General features: G+C 35.7%; 1 protein-coding gene across 3 annotated transcripts; it reads left to right on the top strand.

The window, feature by feature from the left end:
- Positions 1-1,543: 1,543 nt before the first annotated feature.
- Positions 1,544-14,425, top strand: LOC128994729 (quinone oxidoreductase-like). Of its 3 annotated transcripts, none has more exons than XM_054419473.1 (9): positions 1,544-1,861; positions 2,138-2,240; positions 5,786-5,941; positions 7,182-7,351; positions 10,663-10,751; positions 11,344-11,428; positions 11,917-12,046; positions 13,143-13,238; positions 14,065-14,425. In XM_054419473.1, exons 1-9 carry the CDS (start codon positions 1,791-1,793, stop codon positions 14,227-14,229), a joined length of 1,065 nt encoding a protein of 354 aa, XP_054275448.1. In that variant the 5' UTR covers positions 1,544-1,790; the 3' UTR covers positions 14,230-14,425. The 3 variants fall into 3 exon arrangements, with proteins under 3 accessions (XP_054275448.1, XP_054275447.1, XP_054275449.1); XM_054419472.1 differs by lacking the exon at positions 13,143-13,238 and adding an exon at positions 12,578-12,673 and having other exon boundaries at positions 14,065-14,424; XM_054419474.1 differs by lacking the exon at positions 13,143-13,238 and adding an exon at positions 12,578-12,673 and having other exon boundaries at positions 1,563-1,659; positions 14,065-14,424.
- Positions 14,426-15,703: the final 1,278 nt, after the last annotated feature.

The raw sequence follows: 15,703 nt of genomic DNA on the forward strand, positions 1-15,703 counted from the left end.
CAAAGACCCTGAACCTTACTAATATCTAATACAACCAAAATAAAACTTAATATTTTACAATTAAAATCGCCAAAATAATGCCGCTTTCTGACACCAATTGTTGCGGGCTTAACGGGTTCTTTACAATAAAAACTTGGCGATTTTATAATAACTATTTTATTCACACTAATTATTCTATATTTACAGATATTACAATTACCTAACACCTAACTAACCCTATCTAAACCTAGCTAAAGCCTATTCTAATTTACAATGTTTCTACTTACAGCTAGCCTCTACAGGATTTATCACTTCTGTTACAACACTGTCACTACACTGTCACTAGAGTCACTACACTGTTACTCTCACTGTCACTACACTGTCACTGCCACTAGCACTAGCACTGGTCACTAACACCGACGGGCACTTGCTGCGACGATTCTCGGAAGGCTCAACTCAACTCAACTGCCGTGTGCCGGAAGACGGTCCCTATATAAGCTCGCCGTAGAACATTCTAGAGACCCATAGTAACGTAGACAAAGGTGTTTACAGATCGCCGAGGAAGCTTCTGGTAGAAGGTTCTGGAGCCCCTATTCACGTAGTCCGTTGACATATTTCTATTGTCTGTCACTGGCGCGTTCGTAGAATCCGTGAGACAAACAACCCTTTTGAGACGGCGCCTGGCTATTGTTGCGTGGGGTTCCTGACTTGTAACAATAATATTTTGCAATGTCTTTTTAAACCATTTTGTAGAGCTTATAAATACAAATACGGTAATTTTAATATATGGAAGTATTGTTGCACATCTAACAAGGAAATATAGTGCCACAAATTTAGACAGAACAACTGAGTTTAAAATGGCAGCCGTTAAAAGTTTCAAAATGGCAGCAGATTCAAGAAATCTTTAAACGGCTGCCATTTTTGCCCCGGTTGTCAGTTTGAGTTCGAATTTGCATAAAACCCTTTAATTTGATGTGCATATCAACAAAGCTTACTTTCGAAATTTTCTTCTGACTCCTAGATGGCCGTCCCCCTGATGAGGAGATGAGGTAAGGTAAATCGTGTGTTAAAATGACGTTAATGTCCAGTAACTGTGTATCAAGTTTTAAAGCTCTATCTTTATTACATTTTTAAATATTGGACCGTCCCAGGACTGTTTTCCCATTCTGTATATATGTGTCATGATGATGATCCATTATTTACCCCAAAAAATACCGTTTTAGCCAAGTAGGTTAGGTTGTATTGTAAGTATAGATATTTTTTCAAATTTGTCCTGAATCTGGGGTAATAATACCCCCCCCCCCCAGGAATATCGATTCCTGCAGTAAATTTTCTGAATACGCCAGTGGCACGCCATTGATAATAGACTAATTATTGAATATAGACGTGATGACAGTCAGTGTTATATAGTCAATGGTCAGAGTCAACCCAGGACCCAGCACATTGGTATGTTGCATTTGCCTGCCGGGCATCAGCAGGATAGGATGCCCGTAATCAGCTGTTACCCCTATTGTTTACTATTATGATATTGATATGACATAGGTTATGTTATAGGTTAAGTCAAACTACGAAATTCCTACTACTGTAATATTATTAGTCTTATTATTTCTTAATCTTAGTTTTTCCTAGTAGGCTATAAATAAGTGAGTCAAACTGTCAAACCAAACCATTTTGTGTACGGTAAGTTATAGGATGATTGGGGAATTTATCGGTAATTGAAAGCAACCCAGAATAATTAAGCGAACTAACTATCTAAATTACATGTGATGTCACTCAGAATAACTGATAACACGGAAGAAGTTATATAAACGATGCAATTTAAATTGTTTGTCAGTAGGATCTGTTCACACTCAGAGAAACTTGTACATCTCACCCAAATAAGGTATGTAATTCAGCTTCAGTAGGCCTAACAACTTACCGGTATAGAAAAATAATAAATATCCATTTTTGTTTAGTCCTACCATTGACTATAATAGGCCTATACCATAACATAAACCATAACCTGGACCAGGGGGTCCTTGGAGTAGGATAGGCCAAAATTGATATAGCCTACCATTGTAAAGGTAAACTACCATTTACATAAAATAGTCTAATTGTATCATTTTTGTCTCATCCATTAAAGGTTGTCATAAACTGAGTTCATAAAATTATTTTACAGAAATATGAGCAATACAATGAAGGCAGTAGTTATCCAAAGCACCGGGGACGTTTCCGTCTTGAAGGTTGAGAGCGTACCTGTTCCAGAGTTGACTTCAAACCAGGTGTGAATGCTTATAATATATATTTTGTAGTATATAATTGAAGTATATGCTTTTAAATAAAGGCATGTACTTCAGGTAGGATATCCTGATGTACGGTAGGCTAGTTAATTTACTTGGGCTTATTATATTCCTACTATTGCTGCTAACCATCTCCAAAAATGTTGTGCGAACATGTGTGCTTTCTGAACTTAACTCTGTCTCATGTAGTACCTATTAGGAATTAAGTTAGATTGTGCCTGAAAACGAGCTGTAGTACAAGTCGAATAATTTTAAAGGCACCATGCCATTACCAAAAATTGCAGAAAAATTCTTTTGAGTCTTTCATTTCATTTCATTTCAATCTCTTCATTCAATAATTGTACATTGTAGGCCTACATTGAATAGTGTGTCTAATTCCTAACCTAGTAAATACAGTTAGGCCTATAAGCTAAAATTACAATTTAATATAACTTACCTAATAACTTACAAAGAAAGGGTGCACTTTACTTGACGTCCTACACTCATTCGAATGAAAACATCGATCGATATATCGATTAATCGATTGCTTCATTCGATATATCGTTTGGTTAGTTAGGTAAGGTTAACCTAACCTAACTAACCAAACGATATATCGAATGAAGGAATCAAATGAAAATATTGAATCGAAAAAACCAATCGAATGAGTGTAGGACGTCAAGTAAAGTGCAGCCCAAAGAAACTACCAATAAAATCAGGTTAGGTTTATTTGACCTGCATCTGCGTTTGCACACGTGCGGAAGTGCGAGGCTGTATGAATGCGTGATGTGTGAGTGCATTGAGAGAGTATCTGAATATAAATATCTGGGTATAATCTTTGGCAACCGCCTAAAATGGAATTGCCATATTACTTATGTAAGAAATAAGCTGCGCAAAGTATCTTATATCTTTTCACGCATCAACAGGATACTTCCCCCCGACTTGATTAGAACTGTGTATTATGCCTATGTACAATCTCTATTGCAATATGGAATCTTAGCTTGGGGTGGTTGTTATCAAAATGTTTTATCGCCACTTGAAATAATTCAAAAATCTATTATCAAGATAGCACTAAAAAAAATCGCCGTTATCCCTCAAATATTTTGTTCAACGAATTCAAAGTTCTTAATATACCCCAACTCTTTATAAAAAATATAGGCCTAATTCTGTATATTCATAAAAATGAAACGTTCTTGTTCCAACATATTACACATTAATACCATACTAGATCAACAACTAATCATGGAATTATTACTCCTAGATTAACAAAATCAATAAACAGCACTTCGTCTTTTTATCTTGCAAACATAATTTATTCCCAACTTCCACTAATTATTAAATCCCCCCCTCCTTGCAGTCTACGTACATACAAAATAATTATTGACAAATGGTTACTAGAAGTTGGTCACAGAATAAGAAACTATTTCACCTCCATGTACATATAGATACTACTATCATTTCATCAACAGCTGCAGTATATCTATGCCGTTGCGTGCGTGAGTTTGGGGTGGGTGTGAGTGTGGTGTGCCATGGGTACCCCGCTAGGCTGGACCACAGGGACAGTGCAGTGACGGCTTTTTTAACAAGAGCTACCAGCCGCCTGTGGGTCCCGGGGCGGGTACTATGGAAGGTAGTGGCTGGGAATGTATGTTTGTGGTGAGTGTGGTTCTTTTGTGAGTTTGTGCAGGTATGAGTGGTCTGTGTGAATGTGTAGGGCTATGTGTGTGGAATGTATGTGCCAAGTCTCAGGCATTTAAAAATGTGTGTTATTTCTAACGGTAATCTATATATATATAAGGCATTTCCTATATTTTAACGTGCAAACTGAACGCGTGACATATGCGTGCATTCATTTTTCATTCATTTTTCATACACTGTATCGTTTTGTATATTTATCTCGTAAACTAGTTTTTTTATTATTTATCTTTTCTTGTAAACAAAATTCTGTGTACAATGTATATTATTTTCCCTTTTTAAAAGTAGCCTTAATTTATTGTTTTATTGTGCGGATGATGGACTCAATCCCCAACCACAGGCATTAGCCCATTTGGGGATTACATTTCAGTAATTGTTGTTTGCACCATTGTAACTGATGTACTGTAATGAAATAAAAAGGATTCATTCATTCATTCATTCACTGTACTGTAATGAGGAAACACCTCTTTCATGGAGTAAGGAGCGATTTCTATGAGATAATTTTTTAATTTGTTTTTAAATTTGATGTTGTCAATGGGTTTCAAATGATTTGGAAGAAACCGTAAAAGCCTTCTTCCGGCATAGGTGGGCTTTTTATTTTGAAAATAAAAGATGGTTGCAACTATTTTCTCTTAGGGCTTTTCCTCTTGTAGCATAATTGTGCGTTATCTGATATACTTTCTTTCGTAATGAGAGCAGTTTCAAAAATGTATATTGGGCAAAGACAGTTAGTATTTTAAAATTTTTGAAATGAATTTTAACACATTCATAATTTTTTAGTCCCATGCTCTTAATGCCCTTTGCTGTAATTTTAAGATTCAAGTAAGATTTTTCTTAGTTGTAGCTCCATATTAAGATATACCGTACAGTATGAAATGTGGCTATGGACAAGAGAATGATATATTGTTTTCAAAGTACTGATATTACATAGATAAGACATCTTTTTCAATGCAAATATCCCTGAATTTATCTTTGAGCAAACATGATCGACGTGGTCCTGCCAGGATAGATGTTTATCAACTTTTAAACCTAAAAAATCTATTTTTTCAACTTGTTTGATTTCATCAGAATCCAAAATAATCAACGGTTCTATTTTGTTTTTACATTGCTTAGTTGAAAATTATATAAAATTAGTTTTACTTTTGTTTATTTTGAGATTGTTGGATAGTAAGTAATTTTTAATATTTGCAAGTTCTATAAAGGTATCTATTTCGATGTGTTCTACTGTTTTTCCTGTAATTTTTAAGTTAATGTCATCAGCATATAAACACATATTTCCACAAGGTACACACGACAGTGCATTTGGAATCTTATCAATGTAGCAAAGGAATAAAACAGGGCCTAGTATTGAACCCTGAGGGACACCAAAGTGATTAAGTTTTATTTCTGATCTGTTTTTTACCAGCCAATTATTTTTATTAGACATGATTTCAACGTATTGCTTTCTATCCGATTCTTGACCGTACTTTAGCTGTTGATGAATAGTTTAGGCTTGAATTCAATGATAACAACTTTCTAGGCTCAAACGTTCTTGTAACTTAATATAAAACCAAATAAGATTCAGAGGGGTTCTGCAAAGCTGTAGAATTAAAGAAATATTTTATACTTAGCATTGCAAGCAAATTTGGCACATTAAGTAATGTTGGAGATTGGACTAGCTCACAATCTAAATGACACTCGAATTTCATCCCAGTATACCTAACAAATGCTGTTTCACTATATAGAAGGGTGCAGTACTAACCTCTCATAACATACGATTCTGTAAGCAATTAGGATATAGTTTTAAATTTATATTTATTCTTTAGGCCTATACATGTATGAGATTAAGCAGTAAAAAGTTACTATAATATTTGCAGGTTTTGGTCAAAATTCACGCAGCTGGGTTGAATCCTGTTGATACATACATTCGGGGGAAGAAGTTCGGGTATGACCCCAAATTACCAGCCATCCTGGGGGGAGAGGCTGCTGGGGAAATTGTGAAAGTTGGAAACCAAACTGGCAGTAAGTATAAGGTGAGAATATACGCTGAAAAAAGCTTACAGTTGTTATAGTCCATTCAAAAATTTTAGGCGGTTTAAAGCCGTATTTACAAGTGGCCAGTTAGCGGGGGAGATTACCTGCCTCAGGTAAATTGAAACTTGAAATACACTAGAACTAGAGGCAAGTAACCTGCCTGCTCTACCAGCCTCGTGTAAACCCGGTTTAGGGATAGGTTTCTTGGATTCCCTCACCACTTTTTTTTAGCTTTATGTATAAATCAGTTAGCTATTATTTCATAATAGGGGGAAATCGCGTCCCCTCAAACTGCCTAAATTTTGAACCAATAGATCAAGTTGGTTAAAGACCTAAAACTAAAACAATAGAACACTTGCGTCCATCTGTGTCTAGTCATGCGTTAAGAGACATGCGCTTGGCGTGGCACACACAAAAGCGCACAAGTGTGGACATAGCTAGTGGGAGAACTTGATGGAAGAGATCCCTTGATGAAAGAGTCCTAAAATAGTCTCAGGAGGAAGTTAATGGGACAGATGAATCCTCCACAAGTTTCACCTTTCGTCAATCTAGAATTGCTGACCATTACAAACTTTGTAAACAGTTCTAAACACAAAGTAAACTATAAGCTTTAAATGTATTGTTACAAGCCAGGAGCCCCGCGCAACAATAGCCAGGCGTCGTCTCAAAAGGATTGTTTGTTTACACGGGTTCTCCGAAAGACAATAGACCCATGTCAACGGACTACGTCAATAGGGGTTTTGACATCTACCAGAAGCTTCCACAGCGATCTGTAAACACCTTTGTCTAGCCTACGAGTAGTCTCTAGAATGTTCCACGGCAAGCTTATATAAGGGACCGTCTTCCGGCACACGGCAGTTGAGTTGAGTTAAGTCTTCCGAGAATCATCGAAGCGACGGCACGCCGGTGTGAGTGACCAGTGCTAGTGGCAGTGACAGTGTAGTGACAGTGAGAGTAACAGTGTAGTGACAGTATTGTAACAGAAGTGATAAATCCTGTAGAGGCTAGCTGTAAGTAGAAACATTGTAAATTAGAATAGGCTTTAGCTAGGTTTAGATAGGGTTAGTTAGGTGTTAGGTAATTGCAAATATTGTAAATATAGAATAATTAGTGTAAATAAATAGTTATTATAAAATCGCCAAGTTTTATTGTAAAGAACCCGTTAAGCCCGCAACAGTATTTTGAATAAACTAAATAAAAAGAACTGAAGAAATTAACAAACAATTTACTCCATTTCAGGTGGGTGACCGGGTGATTTGCTGTCTGCGAGCCCCTAACTATGGAGGGTACGCAGAGTTTGCTGCTTGCGGAGTCGGGGATTTGATACCTCTCCCAGACAAGTTAACGTACTCTCAAGGAGCAGCTGTTTATGTGCCTTATTTTACTGCCTACAAAGCCCTGATAGCAAGGTAAAATGTTAGTATAAATATACAGAGTGTTCAAAAAAGGTAGGGACATAACATTTATGTAGTGATTCCTTGGTACAAAAAGAGCAATAAAGTTTATAGAGTTTATAAGGGTGTAGCATAGAGCACCAGGGCCTAGATTTTTTAGGATTTTTTGAGAGGATAGCAGGCTTACCTGAATGGGAAAGAGTCCAAACTGGCACAGGAAACACAAAACATAACTTTACACTATATACACAAAACATTAGAATATTTCACTGTCACTGACAGCATTTTCAACTAAGGAAGAGAGAGTTTTTTAGATGTCCAAAATGGTGGCCAGTGAGTTGTTGAGTCAGTGTTGCAACCTCAGGGTTTTTAGGTTCGTGCTTGGAACTCTCTTTTATTACCAATTTCCTTGCTAATAGCCTATTTTAATTTGAAACTTTTTTTTATGATAATAAAGTTAGCCTTTGATTTCTTTTTTTTTACTAAATAATTTTATATCGAATTTGGATAAGATTGTTCTAAAACAACAGTCTTTACTTGAATCAAGAATATAAATTTTAACAGCTAGGAGGCTACTCGATCCACCTCAGAATTAGGCTAATGTTCTCAACTTGTCCAACACCTAAATAGAATTGTCTGTAATAATAAGATGGATATTACCAAGTTTCTTCCAAGTTTCCACATATCTTCTTGTTTAAACTATTTGAAATAATTAGACTATTGGTTTAGCTTTTCACTTTTTACTAGAAAATATTATAATATAAAAATCATACAAACTAGTTTTTACACTTTCATCAGGCTAGTTCATGGTAGAAGAAGAAAATCCAGTTGTTACCTAACACATGTTTTTCAGCAACAATGTATTCAGGTCTTCTAGATCTTGAAGTTCACTTTTAGTCACTCAGGCCAATTAATAGTATATGAAATTTAATTTGGGTAAATTACTTTTTGAGATTTGGTTTAGATATATATAATTATTTTTACTTTAGCTTGTGTTTGAAATAGATTTTAAACATAGTATATTTTAAATAGGCTTTTAGGCTTAATTGACTGGTAATAGCATAGACTAACCAACACAAGTAGACTTCTCATCCCATTGTAAATTTTGAAGCACGTTTTTTGTGTCTAGTTCATGTACGTGACACAATGGCGCTAGTGTCGATGAAACTTTGTTTCCATTATTTTGGGGTTAATTTCTTGATTTGTGCTTTACTGTTTGGATATATAACTAGGGGACAAGTTATTGTTTATGATTAGATCGTATTATTTGGTTAAACGAGGCTTTAAATGGCTGTAATAACGGGAAACAAATTGTAAACAAAACACGACCTCTACATAAACCGTACATGAACTAACAATAAAATTGTCTTCAGCTGTTCCATAAGGATGAGAAATCTACTAAGGGAGTATGTTTTATCTATGGTAATAGGCTATTTATATATTATTTAACTATACAAAATTTTATGAACTGTTGCAGTGTTGCCAATAGTAGAATTCAAAAAACACATTTTCAGTTTATCTTAAGACTAAACTTAAGTTTATCTTTAACTTTAAGATAAACTGAAAATGTGTTTTTTGAATTCTACTATTGGCAACACTGACTCAACAACTCACTGGCCACCATTTTGGACATCTAGAAAACTCTCTTCCTTAGTTGAAAATGCTGTCAGTGACAGTGAAATATTCTAATGTTTTGTGTATATAGTGTAAAGTTATGTTTTGTGTTTCCTGTGCCAGTTTGGACTCTTTCCCATTCAGGTAAGCCTGCTATCCTCTCAAAAATCCTAAAAAAAAAATTTATAGAGTTTATAGTTTAGTATACATCCTATCATGTTTCCTTAAGTGTCTGTGTCTGTATTTGTTTTTTACTAAATCATTCATAACACCTTGACGGTGTGAGCTTCAGCGTTGAGATTCTGAAAAAAATTCCATCTGTTTGATCATTTATGGAGAAAACATTGGGGATAGCAAGAAGGAAATTAAATTCTCAGTTATTCTTTGTCCATACAAGACTTGAAAGATATAATTGAAATCTCCATATAATTTATTAAAATTGATTTAGGTATCTTGCAACATTTAAAATAGCCGCCATTTTTGAAATGGTTAACAGTTTTAACCCTTCCCGGACGGGTAACGGATATATCTGCATAAGTCTTTGGTGATAAAGGACGGGTGACGGATATATCCGCATATGGTTTTTGATGCTCCGGACGGGAAGCGGTTATATCCGCCTTCTTTTCAGACAGACTGGCAGGTGCTTGAGCAGTAACCAGATGTTTTGCGGAACCAAGGCGCCACTATCCTGCTCTTTCCATGACTGCGCACTCCCCCCTCTCTACCGTGCTAACCCCTCTCCTGCGCCTCACCCCCTCCCGCGCACCTACCACAACTCCTACGCTCCCCTCCCCCCCCTCGACGTTTCGCGCTCAACATTACGTTGTCTCTATTTATTGTTTACATATTTTTCTTTATTTATTGCCTAATGTTGTCATGGTCATATCTTCAAAGACAGGTGGCGGATATATCCGCTGCATTTCTACTCATCCGCGGACAGATAGCGGATATATCCGCATAGTTAAAAACGATAAAAAAATTATTTTGACAGTATGATGTGTTCCACTGTGTTTCTTGTATGTATACTTGTATAACAAAACACAAATATGAAAAATTAATTTTTATTTTTTCCTCTAATTTTTTCCCGTCCTATGTCATGATTTCGCCCGTCCGGGAAGGGTTAATTCTACACAAAGATGAAATTTTTTTTGGAATCATAAACTATGTAGCTCAAATTGTTAAGGAGTTATAATGTGTTTATAAAAAAAAACACACATACAGACAGACAGACCCTAAATGAAACTAGGTAGGACAAATTTTTATGAAGACTATTTTTACTTATTTTGACCCAAGAAATTACTACGTAAATTATGTCCCCACCTTTTTTGAACGCCCTGTATAGGCCTAACGTGCATGTTTTCTTCCTATCTCAGAAAAGTCTTTAGTGTATAATCCAAACTGTTCTTGTCAAAGTCAGATAAGCGGAAAGGTTGGATAAAAAAAAAAACTATTAAATGTGATTTTGTAACCATGTTAAAAACTATCAAATTTAAAAGTTTCTGAGGAGAACCTATTCATGGTCTTTATTGGTTCGTCTTTTTTCAATTTTTAAGCTACCATCACAAACAACATAAACACTAAAAAAAATCAACAAACTAATCCAAAGATAGAATGATTTAAAACTCAGATTTTCAAACTTTTGGGTGAAAACATTTTAGTTATTAATTATCTCCGTATACTTGTCAATAATCTACCTCAAAACAAATGCACAGGTGCAAGCTGCAACCCCAGGAGTTAGTCATGGTGCATGGAGCAAGTGGTGCTGTCGGAGTAGCTGCTACACAGATCGCAAAGGCTCATGGTAATAATTCTTGAAATTCATCAAACAAAACTCTCCAATGTAAATTTAATATTCGGTTACCTAAGCCTATTTCTTATATTTCTCTGTTAATACTTTCAATGTTATGACATTTGATGTCTTCTATAATAGATTTATTGTAACTCGATATGTCCATAACTGAAATAAAAGCAAAAATAAGAAACATCTGTGTTCTCCTCTATACTAAATTAATGTAAAAAAAGAAGCCAAACAGGTGTTGTGTACAATCCCTAAACTCAAAAACGTCATTAACTTCCATACCACCCAAACCGGACACACATTATTTAAGGTGGGCCTTTCTCGCCAGCTAAACCACACATTATTTAGCTTAGTATGGATTGCACATGTAAGGTATTCGAACCGTACATGTAGCAAGACCTCACTAGTCAGTGTAACGCCTTAGACAACTGAGCTCCCATGCCACCATTGACCAAAAAGCGCACTAGCGCTCGTGAGATTCAACCAACTTACACCCCAAGCTACTCGGGCATAGATTTAACAGTTTTAACTTTAGTATGCTTATTATATTTTCCAAAGTTTTATAATTATCTAAGTCAATGTATTTGTCATTTAGGCGCAACAGTAGCTGGGTCAGCAGGTAGTGAAGAAGGGATGAAACTGTTGAAAGATCTGGGTGCCGACGTAGTAGTTAGTCACAGGTACGGCTTGGAAAATCTTCACGTCACTTTGTAGCCCTATTTAAGAGTAAAATTAGATTTAGTTAGTCCTAATCTTTAAATTTCACAGTGTGAGAGCATAGACAAAATTAGTGAAGGGTGGGTCATGTGAAATTTACTCATAGCAAGTGAGTTACGTTACTAGAGGCTACTTGATCACATTATTGCATTTCCCACTATGGTGTTTTGTGAGATTGTCAGTAAGTTGGGCCATAAAACTAATTATTTAAACCGTGTGTTATATAGTTAAGTTCTAAAACTAAGCGCAAGTAAATCTAACTTTAGCGTTGATTTATTTAAAGTATGTTTTTCTTAAACCTAATTTTTGTCTGCAAATGCCTTTTAGGAATTTTTCAGGGTCATGTACAGTACCTACTGTACCTTCAAGTTTGTGATAATATAAACTGTTCATAGAAATAGCCTGCGTTTTCAATTTGTCGGTTAAACACAAAGTATTGTTATGAATTCAGGGAAGATGGACACTTACAGAAAGTCCTGGCCACGACTGGGCGTCAAGGATTTGACGTCATTTTGGAGAACAGAGCAGACATAAACTTGGGCATTGATCTGGCTGCTTTGGGAGTCGGTGGTAGAATTGCAGTAAGTTTAAATGTGTTTAAGGTTAATAAACATTGTTTGATTGAATTAGTTATAAGCATTAAATTGACAAAAGTAACTAAGAAATTAGTAGTTGACTTATCTAATTCTTATTCAGATCAAAGATGTATAATTTAGCAGATGGCTGCTAGTGCTACTACTATAACCATTGACTATAACTTTGTATCTCCAGTTTGTCTGTTAGAAAATTTTGGATTTAAAACTGCTCATACCTCTATGATATAGAAAAATAAGGCTATCTATTTGATCCTGGATTTAGGTTCGATGTAAAATTACAGTCCTAAAATTTAACATTCTAAGTGATTTATATTGTTTAAGCTATTAATAAACTAAACACAAACTTGAGAACCTGGTAGACAGACATGTTAAGCAATTTAAAACTGGACTTAAAACCCCTGAATGTCCACTACCCTTGGTTTTAGGAATGATATGGTCCTAATTTACATTGATTGTTATGTCTAAACTATATTATGGAGTCATATCATCTCATTCTCGCTCATGTTCATTTCACAGGTAGTTGGATCTAGAGGTGAAGTACAAGTAGATCCTCGTAACCTGATCAGAACTGAAGGCTCTGTCGTTGGAGTTAATTTGGGGAAAACAACTCCGGTAAAAACAAAATAGGCCTTCCCAGTAAAGGTGGTAACCACCTTAACATATCTGTAATGTATGGAAGGTTATGAGGATCCATTTCTCCCTGTTCACTACATTTTTCATTGTGATTTATCATGTTCATTATTACCACTAAGTTATCTTGTGGCAATATTTTCAAAACCATAATCATTGGGATGAATTTACAACTTATAATTTGTGACTGTACAATAATATAATCACAAATAGTAGTGAACATTCTACAACTATTAATTACTTTTTTTACTTTACTCCTTTCACAAAATTTAGGCCTCCACCTCATCCTAACTATGATACTACAGCCGTCAGCTAATCAGCTGATTAAGCTAAAAATAGTGGTGGGGGAACACAGGAAACCTTCCCCTTGAAGAGCCTAAATATTGTGAAGGGACTTTAGGCGATATTTGTCTTCATACAAGATAAGATTTCAGCAATGTATTTTTCTCAGGTAGTTGGTTCTCGGGGACCAGTAGAAGTGGATCCTCGTAATTTTATTAGAGCTGAAGGTTCAGTGTTAGGGGTCAACTTTTGGAAAATTACAGAGGTAAGATTGTAATAAGTTGGGTAACTCATAACTTCTAAATTTCTTTTTTTGAGAGATGGCGGCCTCTTTTAAGCTTACATTTGCCCGCAAAAATAGGGCTTAGGCCTGTTCATGGAACGTATCCAGCAAAGCAAGGGCAGAGGTGGTATATCGTAGTACATCAGTTTAACTGTACTTATAAAATTTAGTGGCAGGTACTAAGATCCGAACCCACGATATTGCTGCGATGGATTTGAATTTAATTTTTGTCTGAGGCGCTACCGACTCTATCCAAATGTTAATAGTTTATTCTAGGTGGTCGTCTCCCACAATATTCTCATAACATTTAACTTTTTTTTGGAAACCAATTTTTTCTTCTTAAGAGCTGAACATTTAATATTAATATTTTGTGGTACTTGTTTTTATTGTAACTGTGTTGGCTAATTCAATTCATAAACAGAGTTATTTAATATGCTAGTGAACACTGGCTTCCCCGTTTGGCATTTACCTCAAAATATCTAAAGACCACACAAATCACCCTATAGGATTAAGATCAAAAAGTGTTTAGAAGAAAAAGTCATATCCTTACACATTCTTTTCCCAAGTAAGGCTGGGTTTTCCTAGGCACGGAAGCAGAGAACGAAGTCCGCTCTCTTTTAGCTTTAGGTAATTAATGGAAATTTTTTTCCTAAAAGCATGGTGGACAGCCCCTGGATGAGCAGAAAATCACATCTCCATGTGCTCTCCGTGTTCCACACCTAGGAAAAACCAGCTTTAAAAACTTTTAGCAGTACGATAATCAAATTTCTTCGTCTAACTCTTCCGTTAAAATGTTATTATTTCGCAGGAAGAGTTCATTCAATACTCATCAGCTTTAGTGGCTGGTATGGAGAAAGGATGGCTAAGCCCAGTTGTCGGCAAAGAATATGCAATGGAGGAAATACAACAAGCACACACTGACTTGATAAAATCGCATGGAGCATATGGGAAACTAGTACTTAAAATACGCTAACTTTCTTGAATGTAAGACTGAAATTTTCTAAGGGAATTTGTGTTAGGAAAGCTAATATGGTATTGAATGAGATTTTATCTACAAAGGAGTTTAGCTTACAGATGATTGATTTCCATAAGAGAGTTTATAATTCATGCAATAATTACGATAGGGACGAGAGAAAACAATGATAGTAGACTGACAATAGTTATTTGTGCAACTAGTGAGAAAAGTGAGCAATTGACTCACTCGAGAGAATTCCTTACGCACGAGCCGTAGGCGAGTGAGGAATGGTTTCTCGAGTGAGGCAATTGTACTTTGAACTCGAGTTGCACATTATACTTTTCCTACAGTTACCATAAAACAAATAAATTGGTGAATAAACATAACCTATTTTTACACAGAAGTGATCTTTTAATGTAACATTTAATGTGAAGTGACAAATACAACAGTACAACAGCTAACCAGCTGATTTACAGCCAGTGCTGCCAACGTACTTCGCGCGCATACGACGTTGCCTGCATGTTACGCATTATTTCGTGCCTTCACGTTGCAAATCTGGAGTGAGACAAAGTAATTAGAGTGAGACAATGTTAACATTGTCTCACTGATGAGCGAATTGGCCACTTTGCTTTCTCAAATCAGTGAGAGAACATGTACATTGTTCGGTAACTGTAGGAAAATTATTTTTTGTGTCTATATCATATTGTAAAAAATGTAAATACTCAATTTAACTTAGCATTTGAATATTAAGTATGGGCTACATTTTTGAGGCGAGTAAATTATTTACATAATATTAACTACAGCCAAGCAAGACTGAACATTCTTTCATACACAATAAAGTAATTTTTATATGTTAATAATATTCATAAGAAAGTTCTTTAACACATTCTTTGGATAGTGGTCATATTTTTTTTATAGGCCTACTGCCCATTCATGACTGAGTGCCATAGTGCGCAAAGAAGTTCTTTTGATAAATATATTTTAATCTTGAGCTCTCGTTCAATCAAAGCCGTACTTAAAATCTACTTGGCCCTGGCTCATTCCACAGAGGCCCCCCTGATCTGATTCTTCTGTGGCTTCTGGGGGTTTAAAAATACCCGTAGTATTGCTCTAACTCAAACTTTTGTATTCTACAATCTGATTGGTTAATATCCATAGGAGACTAAAAGTTTAATAAAAAAATTAATTTTTCGCAACAGTATTAAGCATCTGCTTTTAATTATAAAATGTTGACCTGTGGGCCACACTCCAAAATCGTGAATGTCCCCTGCGGTTGCGTGGACGTTCACAGGATAAACCTCTTCGGCCAGACAAACATCATCTTTGATATCAAATTAATCAGCCTTGACACCTTTAATATGCTATTATAGATAATAATCTACTTACGTATCATCTTTGTCTCCCCAAATCACAGTGAAACTTTAACCGTTTCCTGTGGTCACGTTAACATAATCATCATTCAACATATATTGCTGTTACAGAGACTTCATTG

Source organism: Macrosteles quadrilineatus, unplaced genomic scaffold (assembly GCF_028750875.1).
Source record: "Macrosteles quadrilineatus isolate MER2022 unplaced genomic scaffold, UCM_ALF_1.0 Scaffold_5__1_contigs__length_97177068, whole genome shotgun sequence".
NCBI classification, from domain to species: Eukaryota; Metazoa; Arthropoda; class Insecta; order Hemiptera; family Cicadellidae; genus Macrosteles; species Macrosteles quadrilineatus.

What these genes read in the sequence shown, in the direction of transcription:
- LOC128994729 (XM_054419473.1), top strand. Translation starts at nt 1,791, where the DNA reads ATGCAATTTAAATTGTTTGTCAGTAGGATCTGTTCACACTCAGAGAAA. An exon ending in CAGAGTTGACTTCAAACCAG is followed by an intron (nt 2,241 to 5,785) that starts GTGTGAATGCTT and finishes TAATATTTGCAG; the next exon opens with GTTTTGGTCAAAATTCACGC. An exon ending in GAGTCGGTGGTAGAATTGCA is followed by an intron (nt 12,047 to 13,142) that starts GTAAGTTTAAAT and finishes TATTTTTCTCAG; the next exon opens with GTAGTTGGTTCTCGGGGACC.